This window comes from Calidris pugnax, unplaced genomic scaffold (genome assembly GCF_001431845.1).
Source record: "Calidris pugnax isolate Ruff unplaced genomic scaffold, ASM143184v1 scaffold335, whole genome shotgun sequence".
Lineage (NCBI taxonomy): Eukaryota > Metazoa > Chordata > Aves > Charadriiformes > Scolopacidae > Calidris > Calidris pugnax.
In genome coordinates this window covers 994,219-1,011,845 of record NW_015091148.1, presented here as the reverse complement: position 1 = coordinate 1,011,845, position 17,627 = coordinate 994,219, and the positions used below count along the sequence as shown (strand labels likewise).

At 46.5% G+C, this 17,627-nt stretch overlaps 1 protein-coding gene across 1 annotated transcript in view; it reads right to left on the bottom strand.

Moving 5' to 3' along the window:
• Positions 1 to 2,940: 2,940 nt before the first annotated feature.
• The window catches only part of LOC106897926 (src kinase-associated phosphoprotein 1-like), a 32,218-nt gene continuing 17,531 nt past the window's right edge, over positions 2,941 to 17,627 (bottom strand). Inside the window, exons 4-5 of the mRNA XM_014958924.1 lie at positions 4,192 to 4,308; positions 2,941 to 2,981 (exon numbers count right to left, since the gene is read on the bottom strand). Coding sequence (XP_014814410.1) covers positions 2,941 to 2,981; positions 4,192 to 4,308 — 158 coding nt within the window. The remainder of the gene's footprint in view (positions 2,982 to 4,191; positions 4,309 to 17,627) is intronic.

Sequence of the window (17,627 nt, the reverse complement as noted above, 5' to 3'; positions counted from 1 at the left end):
GGAAGCGATTCCTTAGAGTTCAAACGCCCGTAGGAAGCACCAGGAAAATAAAAGCAGAGGCTGCAGTGGTAGAGGTGAGGACCACCTGGGGGCAGGGAGGCACGAGCGGTTCAGAACGGGACAGATTTTGGGGAGGAAGGATATGGTTCTCCAAAACACCACCAAGAGAATCAGCAGAACACGCTGGAAGACGGGAACACCATCGGTTACACACAGAGGCCAGGGACCCGGCAAGAAACTTCTAAAAGCAGTTTGGGGGCTTCTCCCTGGATTTGCCCTCCGGCTCATCAGAGCCCTGGTTCCGAAGAGTTACACACAAAACTCACCCTGGTATTTTATTGTCTCCCTACTCCCATTTCTATGTTCTAGGCGGCCAAACACGAGCAAACGGGGCCTCCTCCAGGAGACAAATGGGTTCAAGAAGTACCTGGAGATGGATTGAAGATGCACCACCTCTTTACAGCTTCTAACCCCCTCAAAACCTTTAGTACCACGTTGCATTGGTATCTGTTTGTCCCCATCCCATTGGACATCCCCATCCACCATCCTCCACACCTTTTAAGATAAAAGCCATTTTTAGCACCTTTTTATAAAGCAAAGGGAAATTTTGCTAAAGGCTTTGATTTTAAGATACTTTGAACTCGCGTATTTAAAAAAAAAACCCTCCACAAAGAACTGAACGAGCTGTAAGGACGTTTGGCCAAAGTTCTCTGCTGACAAGATGGAAAAATCTTGGAAGTCAGAGGCAAGATTTCTGGCCCCGGAGACCATGCCTGACAGAACCCCTCAAGTACCTTCCTTCAGTTTGAGTTATGGTCCCTGCCACGTGCTAACGGATACCTGTGTGATATAAAAGAAAATATATTGTCCCTGCTGTTGTTGTGACGTGGCCATGGAGCTGGTAGCCAGGTGGGGGGACAGGAGGTGCAGTGGTCCTCACCCCTCAGCTCCGTGTGATCCCACTGTGACACCAGCAATTTGTGGGGATCCCGGCTCAGCATCCTTCCCACAAGAGATCAGATGCCCCACAACAACCCCAGAAGCCCCTCTGAGGAGACACAGGGACCCCCCCAACTGCTAAAACAACATCTAGAAGTGCTAAATATTAAAGATGCACAACTCCTGCCCCTCAGGACGCTGTGGTATCCACCTTACGCTACGGTAAAACTAAACGAATGAACGCTGGCAAATTAAGTGATCTACCAGTTTAAGAGACAAAACATTTTTGAAAAGTCCTCAAGTGGTCTGAGCGGAGTACATTACATGGGAAGTGTCTCCTAAGAAATACTTATCATTATAACAGTACTTAGCACTTCCAGAGCGCTTCCCAGCCTCCCAGCACTGTACAAACATTAGCTTCTTAATCACTCATTAGGGACAATCCTATAGAGCTGGGCCATGCCTCATTGAGTAAAGTCATCCCCAACTCGCTCAGTCCCTCTCGCTCCCTCCAGAGACAACTTGGAAGGTTCTCTCTGATTCCTAGGAGAAGTTCAGAGCAAGCAAGGAAAAGTCTGTTCAAAATGAACAGCGGTGAATCCAACTCCCCCATTTTTCATGGCAGGGATAGACAGAGACCCACTTCCATTAAAAACTTGAATTAATAAAGTTGGGAAAATCAGGAACTCTAACAGCGCTGGGAGATTGCGCCTCAGGACGTAACCTCTTCTTGTTGCAAAAGGGCTAAGAAGGGATGGAAAAAAGCCACAGGAATGACAAGTATGTTCCTACAACCTGCCAGTTTGTTCTTCTGGCCGTAGCTGGCTGGATCACCCCCACGCATCACCCGTGCTGCCTGAAAGGAGCAGCTCTGGGTCACCCTCTGCATGGCAGCGGCACCCCGAGGGCCCGTGGTGGCCCAGGCTGCAGGGACCGTGCCAGCCAAACGGGTAAGAGAGTGCAGAAGCAAAAAGGGGCACAGTGAAAGTGAAGGGTCCCCACTCGGAGAAGCCAAGGAAACCAAAAAGGTGAAAATCAGTTCACTCAGTCTTAAAACTTTCTATTTTTCCCACAGCGATGTTCTAATTCAGAGCAGAAGGCTGTTTGACACTCTTTAGCTTAATCCACTTCTCAGAAACACCAATTTAAACTCTTTTTTTAAATTCATTTTTAAAAAAACGAACTCATTGTAGCGTCTATGAAAAAAAAAATCTTGTGCCTTAGCCTTCTATAGTGAAAAAATTAAGCAAAGGAAACAAGCAAGCAATATAAAAATAATCCCCCAAGTAAGCAAAACAATCTGTCAGTAAGTCATCACAGAAATTCAAAAACCCAGAGGAAATCACAACCCCGATCCATGTCCATCCCACTGGCAGATATCTACAAAAATTCATTTTGATGATGACCCTACAAACCATGGCGGGGCAGAGAAAAGGGTCCAAAAACCTGTGTCCAGCCTTTTTTCCCCTTGAATACCACTGTTTCAGGCTACCAACAGCCTGCATCTCGTCAGCCAGAACTGCTCCACTTCCATCCAGGATGGACACACACCACGCCGAGCCCCCGATTCGCTGTTATTCAGGACTCTGACCAGTTTCCAAGAACTAACACCTCATTTTAATGTAACCGCTCTCAATGCCAGCTTTTTCCACCCCACCCCCTCCCTTCTTTATAGTATGTAATTTTTCTACGTTATCAATCTCCTCGCCATTCACCCATTTGGGCACCCTTCCATCGAGCCTGGCATTTCATCTGTGTCTGAAAACTTCCAGCGGTGCCAAGTGTTTGCATACCTTGCAAGTGTTATGTCAAACTCTGCCCCTTGGAGCTGCCAAAAACCACCACTCAAAGTTAGCAAAGCAAATACCTCCTTAGACAAGCTTAATAAACACGCCAGGAGAAACTCTAGACTTCATCAAGACGTTGCTCGCCTGACGAGGCCAAGCTTGAGGTCTTCAGCACCCTTTCATGTCCCATTTAGGCCAACATCCATTATCCTTGTCACACGTTCTCCACCCGCGCCCGGCGTAAGTGCATCGTATCTGAGCACACAGATTATTTGAAACAACCAATCCCCAACTCCACACCTCTTTTCACGCTGCAATTACCGGCCATCGCACCAACCTTGTCTCTAATCAGTCTAAACGAAGCCATTTATTTTATAGCATGAATCAACACGTAGAGCAGATATGTCTGGTGTTTCACACCGCTCCGAGAAGCTAACTCTGGTGCCCATCAGCACTTATGGCCTCGTCCCAAATAAATCCTCGTTTCTTTGTACCCTTGACTGATGACTAGTGATTCGCTAACGAGAGTGGGAGTAGACATGAAAGAGTACATTGAGCAGGGAAAGGTGGAGAAGAGGGGGGACGGAAGCGGCGAAAAATGAAAGAGGAAGGACAAGGCGGGGGCAGGGAGGGCATAAAAAAGCATGGGGGAAAAGTGCAAGGGAAGCGAAAGAGGAGGAGGAAACAAGATCTGTGGGAAGTGGGAGATTGAGAACCTGAGGCCAAAGCAGTCAAGCCTTCCCCAGGGCCCAGAGATAACCCCTGAGAAGATCAGAACAGCCTCAGCTCTGTAGGCTTCAAATTCAATAGCATATCACAAATCCATCACTTCTAAACCACCACTCACACGCAGACACGAGCATCACAGAAACTCTTTGCCCAGAAAACCCCCATCTGATATTCAATGCTTTGGGAAACAGCCTTGACCTTGGATGCCAGCTCCCATCCACCACCCGGCTGGGAGGCCTTCTACATTCACAAGAAGAAGCCCCAAGTTCCCAAGCACTAGAACATCTCCCAAAAGGCTCTCCAAAGCAAAGCACTTTAATGAGGTCTAATTTTCAAAGGGTGGCAGGGGACAAGGTTTGAGAAGATACAGCCCCTTTGAAGCTCGAGGCTGAGCACCCAAGAAGAAACACACCCAAGAAGTTGCACTGTAACTTTGGGAAACGGTAGCCACCAGGTCAAATTCTGCTCTTTTTCATCACTGTTGTCCATCCAAACTAGAACAACCAACTCCAGTTTGCACCAAGACAATCAAGAAATACATTTAACTTCACAATACTAAATTTGGGATCACCGTGACATTTTATGTTCACTGATAAAGCAAGTTAACAAACAACAAAAAACCCAAAACACCTCCAACAGTACAAGATGGATGAATGAACACAAGGAATTTATACCAGATCGCACTTGCATTTCCATCTTCTTCACTCAAGGACTTCAAAAAACACCGGTGACTTACCTTCATCCTGGAAGTCTGAAGGCAGTGAAGCATCAGATGTCATGGAAGGGGCCAAACTCCAGCTTTGATTTTCATCAGAACTGTCCTGTCCACAGCCAGCATCGTGCTGATCCTCTCCTAGAAAGAGAAGGAGACCCTGATTTTAGTGAAAAGGACTCGTTGCTAAACCCAAATCTTATTGCCTACACCGTGAGACATCTTTCCTCCTGATTCCCACCTTCCACTACAGTTCTCTATAAAACCAAAACCACTTTAGTGGGTTTAAGGCCAGATTCATCACTTTGGGCCAAGGCAGCACATTCCTGCCACAAGAACACTCCTGGTGGATACAAACAGCCTTCACACCTGGAGGGCAGAAAAGGAGGAGGCTGGAAATACCCATCTTGGGGCCAAACTACCAGAGCTACGTACAATTCCTTGTTGTTGCCCTCAGCACGTGACCTCTGCATAAATCAGCCATCTGTAAAATGAAGGACTACGCTATCGCCTTCACCAGAATGAGGAATCTTCCTATAATGTAGGAAAAAAGGCTTTGAGATCCATAATTGAAGTATAGTGGGGAAAAAAAGATTGACTCCCTACGACAGGTGGTCACATACAAATTAAGCAAGCGACGGGTCTGTGTGTGGAGGCAGGAGCTATTATTCCCCCCCCATACTTGATGTTACATTGAATTTTTCCATAAGCAGACATTTTGCCGGGGAATTTGCTGCTGATATTGGATTTTATGCAGAAGGCACTTCGATACTGCAGTGACAGATGTTAATATCAAATTTTAATACAAATGGAGCACAGCGAGCCTACCTGTAGAAGAAAATCCTACTCACCCCAAACAAAGCAAAAAAAGTGGTCTTTTGAGCTTTTGCCTTACATTTCCTGAATACACAGAGCCCAAACTGCTGATAACAGAGGTAAAGACAGCTGCTTGCTCATTCAACGCACAACAAACAGCAAGAAAGGTGAGTTTTCAGCTGATGTTAATTGTGTGCAAACACTAAAAACAAGTTTTATCTCAGCAAACAGAGGAACTGTGCCCCACGGTTTAAAATCAAGCACTGATGAAAGGGCACCAGGGCCTGGGACGGAGGTTACAATGCTCTTCCTCCCACCAAGGAACACAGCGGAGACGCCGCTAAGTCTCCAGCTGCTGAAAGAGGTGACACAATATTTGGGATGTGTTTTATCTTCCACAGCCCAGGTTGCAGCCTTCCCTTGCTTGCTCTGAGCATGAAGCTCTCAGAGACCCCAGGCTCCTGCATCCAAGGGCACCTCTTCAAGAAAAATTCAATTCTTCACCAAAAGGAACAATCTGGATGTGAAGAACGTGACTGGAACAAGATTGTCCTCCCACGGATCAGTTCCTTAAAAAGCAAATCCTACCGGGTGCCAGACACCACGACAGTCTTGCTGATATTATAATCTCAGAGGTCTTGAAAAAATGATTTAAGATTTGACTTTGAGATTTACCCCAGGGCTATGGGGGTCAGCGACAGAACAGAGGGGGCCCTGGCAGTGAACCCTTGAAGTCATCAAAACTTTCCTAACAGGAAGAGCCCAGGAAGTAATCATAGGTTCACAGAATGGTTTGGGTTGGAAGGGACCTTAAAGCCCCCCCAGTGCCACCCCCTGCCCTGGGCAGGGACACCTCCCACCACACCAGGTTGCTCCAAGCCCCCTCCAACCTGCCCTTGAACCCCTCCAGGGATGGGGCAGCCACAGCTTCTCTGGGCAACCTGGGCCAGGCTCTCACCACCCTCACACCAAGGAAGTTCTTCCTAATACCTAATCTAATCAAATCTTTTACCCTCACACCAAAGAAGTTCTTCCTAACATCTAATCTAATCAAATCTTTTCCCAGCTCAGTGCTCGCTTGCTTCCAGCAGCCATCCCAGCACATGGTGTGGAACAGCAGATTCCAGAGAAAAAGGAAATTGAGAAAAATAACTTTTCTCCTTTTGGGAGGTGCATTCAGCATCGCCCTTGCTAATCTCTCATGGCAAGGAGAAAGCTGCAGGCCCGTGGTCTAAAAGGGATCAGACACCGGCAGAGGTTGTATCACAGTCCTCTTCCATCCACAGACAACTTCTCAGTCACGAAGGGTGAGCAAAGCACCTTCCTCTACGCTACAACAAACTGGAATTAATGCATGCACCTCCATGAGAAATAATAAAAAAACACAATTTGGGGTTAAAAAGCAGAGGCTGAGATGCCCTGCTCTGCTGGGCAGACTCTGGGAAGCAGAGCACATCCTTGAGCACCACTGAGTGCCTGACCTTGGAGAAGTCATTTCAGCGCTTTGCTCAGTTGTGTGTGACAGGGGGACGTTTATTCCCTGTTTTTACCGTAGCCCTTTGAGATCCTCAAATAAAAAGGCTCTAAAAAGCTGCTACCAAAGAGCAACAGCTCCGTGTGGTAGGAAAACAGGGCTCCTTCTGATGAGGAGCCTTCCTCCACGGCGTTGGGGGCTCGACCGTCCGCAGCGAAGACGACAGTTTCCATCCACCCCTTCAGCCCCTTAAAAAGAACAATTTTCTCCCAACCAAACGGCTCGGCATTAAACCCGGCGTTTGGTGGGAGGTAACAGGTGTCCCCCATAACGAGGTACAGGTGCAGGATTATTGCGGTAACGAGCCGCCTGTTTCCCGGAGCCGGGCTGGCGGGAGGCTCCGCTCACTAAACCATCCGCAGCAAGAACAAGGGCCCCATCAGGAAAAGTTCCTTGCAGGAATAAGTCACCGGCTTTAACGGCAGGAGAAGCCGTGACACACACCAGCCCCGGGGAAGGATCAAGGCACAGGTCCCTGTTTTGGCAGGATAATTCCCCTGTGGGGACGGGTTGTCACCACAAACATGTTGTGTTTGTTTTTTTTCCCTTGCTGTCCCCACGCAGGAGTGGGAATGGGGTTTTCGTGTGTTCCCCCAGGATTCCATAACCCAAATCCAGCCTGGCTGCAGCGTGCACATACATGTGTCACGCCAAGCTCCCAATTGCAGGAGCTGCTGCAACACAAATCAATACAAACAAAGGCATTCTGTTTGGTTTAGTATTAGGAATATTTTCAAACACCACTCACTGCTTCAGTAACAAAAGGAAGATCAACAAAAACCCCGCACACGTAGCTGCTTCAAACAAATCCTATTTCCTTTCCGTTTGGATTTGCATTACGGGAACTTCTTGTGCTTCAATCCACTTCTCCATAAAGTTTATGGAGCAGCAACAGCTAGTTGAGTCCAAGCAGAAAAAATAACCAACAACTTGTCAGGGGCCAAGCTATTGTTCTGAATGAAGAAAAAACTCATTAGCTTTTAATGAAAACACAGGGAATAAAAACCAAATAGCACAGAACCCCAGCAAATAATTACTCTGCACCTGACGCAAAGCTGCTCTCTCTTCCTACTCAAATCCGCAGCAAAATTCCCCAACTTGAGCTCTTTAGAGCGTGAACAAAAGCAAGATTGACTCTAAGGGAAAGAACAAGAGGTTTCTTGGGGTTACACTTAAGCCAGGGACCCCCCTGGCACTGTCTGGCTGCCCCCGAGTGTGCTAAATACCCGGCTTCCTTACTTCCTCACACAAAAAAAATGAATTTGTGCCATCTTTTAGCTGTCTGACATTTTCTGCCGAAACAGTTTCTTGCACAGCGGCGGAGAGAGGGGCTTGAAGGCATCCTGCGTAATTAACAGAGATATCATGCTTTACACATATCGACTCTCAGCAAATTGCAGAGGGGACAGATTGTGTCTCTGGTGACAGGGGTGTCCCCAGAAGAGGGGGTGGCAGTCGCCAGGGCAGGAGAGCGGGGTCCATCAGGTCACATCAGTCACAGCAGGTCCCTGCAGGACCCGTCACCACTGCACAGCCCTGGCAGCAGGCACAGACCCAGCCTCCACAGACCCCCTGCACCAGGGGGGTAAAAAATCACCGAGAGGAGAATGAAAAGAAGCCAATTAAGCATTAAGAGGGCTCCAAAGAAGCAGCCCAAGCAGGAGCTACAGGAGAAAGGGTCCCCACCATCAGGGACCACACTGTTGCTTCTTTCTCCGCAACCTCAAGAGCACAAACGCGGCTCCTCTGTGAGATCCCCACCATCAGGGACCACACTGTTGCTTCCTTCTCCGCAACCTCAAGAGCACAAACACGCTCCTCTGTGAGGGGGGAACAATCTGGACCTTCCCATGTGCTTTGGGGCTTGTGGTGCTGGAGGGCAAAAATCAAACGGGATCTGGCAGATACCAGAAAAACCTCAGTTCAGGTTCTGGTTTTGCTCTAATTCTGTTGTGCAGGGTCAGAACGTGCCTCCTGCCCATCTCCCCCCTTCTGCAGAAGGGACAGAGGGACAATTACTCTCTCTTAAGAATAAAACCTCTTTATTGAGACCTCAAAAATCAAGTTGCCCAAGACTGATATTTTTTTTTCCCCACACATGAACTGGCAGAGAAGTTTTCCTTTCTTTAAGCTGCAGTTTGCCTCTCATAGAGGAGGGGAAAAAAAAGGAACAAACCCCCTGAATTAATGCATCCTGGCACACACAGGAAGAGAAACAATCTAAATAGGTGAAAGGGCTTTGTAGTGGAAAAAAATTCATCTCCAGTAGCTTGTTAAGGGAACTGCAATTAAGCTTACTTTGCATTCAGTGGAGGTCTTTATCTAGGTACCTAGAGTTTCATTAAGCATCTTTTTAGAGCATAAGAAAAATCAATACCAAGCGAGTTCCATTTACGCTTTTATGATAAGCTCCTTCATGCCAAAGCGGAAGTAAAATCCCCAACTCGAGTTAATATTCAAGGAAACGAAGTTCCTGCTTTAAAGTAATGACTCCTTAGTATCATACCACAAATAAAGGTCTCTGATCCAAATCCCATCTGCCTTCATGCTCGACAGTGTTAATATCTCTAGATTTTCAGGGACTAATTTAGCAGTAATGCATTTCCCAAAGCAGAGCTGTAAAAGTATTATCAATACTATGGTTTAATATCCCTGACTACAATCACTCGCTGAAATTATGGAGAATCACATGGAAACACATCAACAGAGACGCACCCACACAGTAAGTGCTGCTCACATGTAAATATATTATAGTTTAGCTTTTGTAATGTAGTTAAGGCTCTGTCAACATCGCTATTATAAATTATATACCTTTTTAAACACATTTATGTGCTAGAAAATGTATGATGTTTCTTTGTTGAATGCCTTAAAGGCTTCATTGGCTCCCAAGCACCCATTGGGATCTGTGTGGTTTGCCCCTGTGATTAATACGGGAATAGCTGAGGTTTTGGTGGATGCAGATATTCTGCACCTTCTTCATACAAACTACTGACTCCCTCCTAGCGCCAGCACCTGGGTAATGTGACATTTGCCTTAAAATCCCATTTTTTATTGCACGTCACTGCGATAGACATGTATGTCCATCCTCCTCTCCCCAGGCTGTGCCACCAGCCCCCTGGTATTATCAACAAACTGCAAGAGAAGGTTGTTTATCTGCAGATCTCAAAGTGTTTATCCCACTTAATAAATATTTTCTTGAACATGGAGATCACGCACCAAAGGAAAATAACTTTGTCCCTGGATCACAAGGTAAACAAGGCCACGGTGAGAGCAGGCCCTGGCCCTGCCTGCGCTGTGTTTTATCAGCAGGACGGGTCTACCTCATGGCAACGGGGTCAGAAGCAACGAGAGGGACCTCCTCGCACACAGGAGGAGACGATTTATCACTGTTTTAGAAACGTGGGCCCAAACAGGTCTTGGCTGGCTGACAAGTGAATCCAGTCCAAGCCTAATTTCGTTCGCTCAGTACCCGGTTTGTTTTGGTGGTTTTTTTTTGCTAATTACGCGCAGTAAAGCAAATTAATAGCTCACTAAAAATGCCACTTATGTTAAAAACCCGAGTAGAAAGCGGGGGAGCTGGGTGGCTGCAGTGAGCCCCTGTGCCCAGCAGGTCGGGCTGCAGCGCGCAGCATCAGCATCAGCCGGGGGGGACGCGCAGCATCAGCCGGGGGGGACGCGCAGCATCAGCCGGGGGGGACGCGCAGCATCAGCCGGGGGGGACGCGCAGCATCAGCCGGGGGGGACGCGCAGCATCAGCCGGGGGGGCGCGCAGCATCAGCCGGGGGAACGCGCAGCATCATCCCGGCCCCGCATCACCCCCTCCCCCGGGGCTGGGAAAGGCCACAAACTGCCCGGGATTCATCCAAACCCAGCAGGAAGGAGCCCGGCAGCACAAGGGTGAACTTCCTAAAGCTTTCTGGTGTGCAGAACCTACTCCTATAATCAGGGGAAAAATATAAATAAAAAGCAAATAAAAATCAAAGCCCTACAAGGGGTCTAAGTGTTTTGTTAAACTGAAAGGAATTCAAGTTTTGCAACTCTCAGCTCGGAGAGAAAAACCCCAAAGGAGGCTGAGAAGCTCAGGGCAGGCTAGGGTTAAATTATTTTCTCTCCCTGTCACATGGCAAAGGAACTTCATGATTATACAAAACAGAAGATAACCTGGAAGTTATTAATTCGGAGGTCTTTAATCTGACACGCAGATATTCAAACCAAAGCCTTCCCACCACTGATTATGGGTTTATTTCTGAAAAGGAGATAAAAAAAAAAGCAAGCTACAAGAATAGAAAACTCGAGTGCTTCTCACACCCCAAAAGCCACCCCACACATGACAGAAGAGGTTTGCAATGCACAAGCCAAATGCACACTGTGGCAGGGCTGCTCTGTACGACAGCAAAGCTCGTTCTCATGAATCTAAATAGCTGATGAGGTTGGGGGGAGCCCAGACATCCCCCCAAACCCGTGAAGACAAGAAACTGCTGAGCTCACGCTGCATCTCTCCCATCACTCCCTATTTTCCAATTCCCTGCCAGCCCCTCGTGTCATCCCCCAGCTGAGCTCCCCCCTCTCCAGTTTTCTCTTCCTTTTCTCGCTGTGTGTTTGCTCTCCCCCTCCTTCCCCCTCCAACTTCCTCCCCTCCAGCTCCTCTCTCTCTCTCTCTCTCAATCCTTTGGCACCCTTTCAGCAAAGGCACTGCATATTCTGCCTCTCAAGTGGGCAGCAGCTCCACAGCCCAGCTGCCTGCCAGGGGAAGCCCAGCACACTCCAGCCTTGCCTGGAACAAGCCTGAAACCCAGCACGGCAGAAGATTCCCACGGGATGTAAACAAGTAAACAAGATTTATTCTTTCTTTTACGCCCTGGTAACACATCAGTGAAATATAAAGCCCATCCAATGTGAGGAAAAAAAAAAAAAACAAAGAACCTAAAGCGACCGACAGTTTGTATTTCTGCCCACTAATAAATTATTCCTCTTTGAAGAGAGAAGGTCTTGGTTTAAAGGACGGGGACAGTGAGGCAGAGGAAGATCACAAATCTGCACTTTGGTTCATCCTCTGAGGTACCAGCTCTGGGAGGAACACGGCAAAAAAGGCTCTGCCGAGCCAGACCTTGCACTTCTGCAGCGCAATAGTTAACAAATAGCTCTGCAAATACAGCCTGGGATCTAAAAAAAGACATCAACATCATCAGTACCAAAAAAGAGACTACAGGCCAAATAGTTTTGAGTAATGTCCGTTGCAGCGTCAGTAGGTTTCAGCATATTTTCGTAGCCAAAACCCTTCCAAGCGAGCAATAAACAGAACTAACCCACGAGGGAGTTTAGCGAGCATATTCCAATGACAAGACACAAGGAGGCTGTCTTGCCCGTATCTGCAGCAATTTTCACTGTTAAGAAAAAAAAAATAAGTACGAGGAGTGAATGCAAAGTCGGGAGCGCACAGCAGAGCGACGGGCACTCCAGGGACAGGAGGAGATGCCCATTAGGCATTTATGATAATGCAGAGGATGATTTTACAGTCGTGTTTCAGGATGGAGCCTGACTAAAGGGCAGAATTAGTACTTTGTGGATGATTTGGGTGGGGTTACTGCTCCACAAACCAAAGTCATTGTGGGGAGAACTACTCAAAACTCCAGATTGAACCCCAGCTGAAGGCTTGGAAGACCCAAGAGCAGAGACTCAGCTCCCACCGAGCCAGGGCTGTGGATGCAGAGGGCACTGATCCCCCCGCTCCCCAGGGAGGCTCAAAGTTACCAAACAGGGCACTCCTTTCCCTAAGGGTTCCAAAACATCTTAATGGCCACAGAATTTACATCCTTACCCCCCTCTTTTTGTGGAGCAGGAGGGTCTATTGCCCGCTGTGGGGAAGCTCAGGTGATGGTGTATGTAACCACACTCCTGCTCTATCCCCAGGGGGGCAATTTCTCACACATCCTTCTGTTCTGCATGAGCACGGAGCAACGCTCGGGCGGCGTGTTCATCGGAGCACATTACAATAACCCCAGAGATTGCTTTATAAGAAGAAAGCCCCAGCACATTCCTATTACACAAACAAGTTCAGAAAACACAGAGGGTTCCTTTGAGAAGGCTCTCTATCTCCAAAGCTGCATATCAGGCAATTTAGACAATCTAATAATTAGAGTATTTTATTAACTGACCAAAGTGAGAGCAATAGAACTTGTTAATATTTAACTTACGGGGGCTCCCCAAACTGCTGTATATTTAGCATCTTTACTGACGTTTTTATACCTTCCTCTTTATGGGGCATTGCTTTATTCTGAAGAGTCTGGTGTGCTTTGACCCTCCCTGGGGAGGGAAGCAGGACGCCCCTGAATGGGAACAAAGAGGGCAAGTTCTGCCCAAAGGTGTTACAATTGGGATGGGTTTCAAAGGGCTATGGGTGACTCAGTAACTCCAGCACTTTGATTAATGAAGGCAAGATCTCCCAGCAGCACCCAGTAATCCAAACCAGGAAGCTTTCCTCAAGTTTGCAAGGAGTTTTAAATCAATGGGCTGGTTTAAAAAAAAAAAAAAAAAAAGAGTTCAAAAGCCCTCCTCATAAACCTAATTCTTCTCAATAAAGGTCACGGAAGTTTTGACATTAACTGCAGAATAACCCAGCCAAACCACTAGTTGTTGTTACCTGGTTTTCAACCCTGTTATAAATTCTGCGAGTTCTTCATCTGCTGGCTACAAATAAAGATTGATAACAATAAATCCAATTATTTAAAAAAAAAAATCAAACTATGTATTTATTTGAGGAGGCTTTTCTCTTCTCCTCCCCTCATTTCATGCAATGAATACACCCAGAAAGAAAAAAGGAACTAACTTTTTCAAGAAATGCAGAAAAGGCTTTTTGTATTTCTCTGTGCTACAGTGATATGAATTTCTATCGAGGGCAAACATCTCCCCCTTCATCGCTGGGCATTCGCTACCAGCTAAACCTATTTCTGGCCTCCGCAGAACCCCATTCAAGGTGCCCACTGGAAGAGTCTGAGGCAAGAGACAACATCCCAGCCCCATCCTGGGACAGGGCTGATGTCACACTCAAGAGCTCTGCCAAGACTTTTCTTGTCCCCTCCAGCTGAAGGGTGCTGCGTGCCCTGCTGCAGCCGAGACTCCCAGCTTTTGAAAGGATTTTAAAGCTTCATGATAAGGGGGAGCTTGGTTTCTGGTTTCAACACTCAACACACAGTAGCAAGTCTCAAACTTACACGTACCCCTTGATTTTTCTATGTATATATGTAAATAAAAATGCAAATACCCCTCCATACAGCCTTTCCTAGAGCACACACGTTTGCCTCCTACCTATGACATTTTTCCAAGCAGAGCATTTTGTTTTCTCCTATAATCGTTACTTGCCTCCCAAAATTTGTGCACAATACCTTAGGTAGCAGAATAATTTATAAGTCCATGTAAAAGCAAAGCTGTGCAGCTGCTCAGAGTTTGCAGAACTATGAAGCAGGAGGGATTTTAATGCAAAAAAAAAAAAAAAAATACTGTCTCTACACAGATTAGTTTGCCCAGAATATAATAGATACACAGAGACAGAGAACTGCACGCTCAGAGCTGCAGGAAGCAAAGCTTCAGCGCTGATAAAGGGTCCTGTCAGAAGTGTTGATACTAAAGCTTTTCTTTTTTTTAAGTTAAAGAACATATGCCTTTGTGTATATTTTATTTTTCATTAATTAACTCTCCGTTCCACACACCACCCAAACACATCTTGGACTTTACAAGGCGTTCTAACAAAAGTTTTTTTGTTTTCTTTTTGTCTCTGCATGTTATGACATTTCCAGGGTTGTAGCTGGCACTCATGTTTATAGAGCAGGGGAATTCCACGCATGGCGATAGAATAGATATTTTAACAATATGTTACAAATATTGTCAATTCGATATTTTTTCCCTTGCGTTTTCAAACACATCATAAATCTAGCCCGGGTTTCTGCATATGAACCCTGCTTACCACTGAGCTGGAGACTCTTGGCATGAACGCAAAGAGGGTTTTTTATAAATAAAACTTAGTAAAATCACTATGCACTCCATTAATTCAGGAACACTCCGCCTCAGCTTCAAAGGGGATCTTTACAGTAAAGATGGTGTTTTTGCTGCTTTAATGATTTGCTACTTGTACTTGTCATAACTACATGAACCAAATATGCAATAGCAGGGAGCAGCGGGTTGGGGAAACGCTCAGTTCCGTCTCCCGTCCAGCTCCGCTTCACTTCAATTCAAGAGATTTGAGGCTTTATATAGAAAAGCTACTTCATAAATCTAACACTCCAGGCCTTTGTATAATGCCAGTTAACGAAAGCAACCTACACGCACGGCCCGGGTACGTCCATACCTCCTGTGCTGCCACGACATCCAGCCCCAGGAACCACCAGCGACCCACCAAGCGCTCAGCCAGAGCCAAAGCAGGGCCCGTGGACGTAAACCGATACGTCCTTCATCTAAATAGTATATACTAGGAGATAAGTGGCCCAGCAAGACTTTCCACACTTATTTACTTAATCCTTTTACTAAATATGAAGGCTCCCAATTTTTAAGTCATGTTTTATCCTGGCTTGTCCCTTACCCCACCTCCCCTGCCATATATTTTTTTTCCTCCTACTCTTGGGAGGTGACATTTTCTGGGGTTAAGGCACAGAGCCAGGAGAAGCAGTAAATCTGGACCCAATTCTTGGATGCACCTGTAGACACCCTGGTACCTTAAGCACATCTCTTGAGCCTCAGTTTTTCTAAATTTCATAAATAGGAATGACTATCCCCATTCTCTCACATATTTTGACTACTTATGAATATTTTAAGGAACACTACTATTCAGCAAATACACACACAGCACTTCAGAGGAAACCATTTGGGATCCATTTTTGATGGAAAACCAAAAGTATTATCATAAGCTCAATGAAAATAAATCTGGTTATGTTCATCTCTTTGGGGTTTTATTCAAAGCAAAGTAAAAAGTCATGTCTTACAACTGCGTCCAGTGTGAGGGGTTTTAGTGTGAACGAGTCGGTGGAAGCTGAGTTCTCTGTTCAGTGCCCTGCTCAGGGTTCACCCATCAGCAGGAAGAACCAGGTACCCACAGGAGGGTTTGGAGGGACACTTCTTTGTCAGCCCCAGGTTGGAGCCCTCAGCTTTCTCCATCTCTGAAGGTCTGTGTCTTCAAGCAGAGTGTTACAGAGCAGCTTGTGCTCCTGAGTATCTCAAAATACTGTACAGACACCAATGATTTAATCTAAGTCACCTCTACCAGTGACCATGTTGTCTTCTCACTCTTGCCCATCTTTGTGTGTCTTTTGGCTTTGGGAACGGAGAGGCTGAAAGACACCACTGGCAATAATTTAGTGCAAAGTCCTGTTCCAGCAAAGCCAAACTCTCAGCCTGACCCACAGCTCTCGTGTAGCCACACACGCACCGTTTTCTTCTTTGATCCCTCCTTTTGCATCCCTCCATGTCCCTCCGTTCTCTTCCCAAATACTCATCCCTTCCCTCCAGCCTCCCTCTCCTCCGTTTCTCAGCAGATTCCCTGCAGTACCACACAACGGCCTCTCGCCGCTCCCTCAGACCACGCGTTCCTTCCCAACCAAAGCTGCTGCAGAACATTTCCCTGTGCTGAGTTGTGAGAAGAGACGGAAACAGCGGAAAAGGACTTGGGGGAGGGCTACGACTGACCCGGGTCCTCTCCAGATTTTCTTTGCCAACTTTCCTTAGCTCCCTTTCCACAAAGGGGAGGTTGCTGCAAGACAGCAAAGTCGTGGATGCATAAAATATATTAAGTGTATAAAATACTCCACATAGGCAGTCAGCCCTCCTCCAAAAGGAAATCCAAGTCACCCTGGGGCTCTGCTCACCTAAGAAACACAAGGCAAAAAATAATTTGCAGCTACACACTACGGCCAAGAACATCACCTGGTGCCTATGGCTTTGGCACAGCAACTCATCCTGCAGCACACGCTCTGTTCAGTTATATCTTCCTCAAACTGCATCCTCAGGAGCAGACCCACATCCCAGTTTCAGATACTGGGAGGTATCAAGACCAATTCTATCTGCTTCAGCCAATACTGGAAACCAGCAGGTTGGGACAGCTGGAATCACCAAAGTTTTGGTCTTGGGAGGGATTTCAGCACAGCTCCAAGTTCAAGGAGCACAGCTGCCTTCCCTGGACACAGTCACAAGTTGCATTTAAACCACTTTAAGAAAAGCTGTTCACTAGGTATTACAAAGAAAACCCCAGCCCTTCTTAGAAGAAGCCTTTTTCTTTGCCACATCAGCCTGTTATTTAAAGGCACCAGTGCTGCAGCTAGTTTATGCCTGGGTTTTTTGCACTCTTCTTATCAATATGTCCAGGAACATGAGTTTTAATTTAAAACCAAGACCCACATTGTCATTCTCCAGCTCTCTCCCACTCAGCACACACTAAGTTCTCATCACCACCTTCCCTTCCCCAGCAGGGATCACAAACTGGAGCTGAGGCTCTCGAGGTGATGTCCAAGCCCCTGTTTTCACTCCCAAGTTGTCCTGTTTCCTTAGCCCATTTTTTTTCCCCAATAGCATAAGTTCCCAAGATGAGAAAGGGACATGTTCAGAGACACCTACATACCTGAAGACCCAAACACTCCTTCAGGAATTCCTAGCAGGCATTTAAGCAAGCCAGGCACTTCATTTACAAGTCTATACATAGTTCTACTAACCAGTCTCTCTCATATTACTTAGGCTTCCGACTCTATAAAAGAATAAAGAATATTTCAAAAGAACAAAAGCATCCCTCCTCCACCCTTTAAATTGTATGAACTTTCAAAATTAAAAAAAAAAATCTAATTTTGAGCCCTTTTATGTGTTCTAATCCTCTCTTCTTTTTTTTAATTTTGAACACAGCTGTCTGTTGTACTTTCTCAAATGATGCCAGATGCTGGGTTCATCAACCAAACGCATGAAAACAATGGTTTGAAAGCAATTAGAAGCACCGAGGCTGCACCGAGGCTCATATTAAAATGTGATAACACTGTTCTAGTGGGAATTGCAACGCTGCTGCATTTCTGACATTTCTGTGCTGCCAGACAGACAGGATGTGCTGGAAGTGGGCCCTGATCGAGGAGGTAACATACTGGAA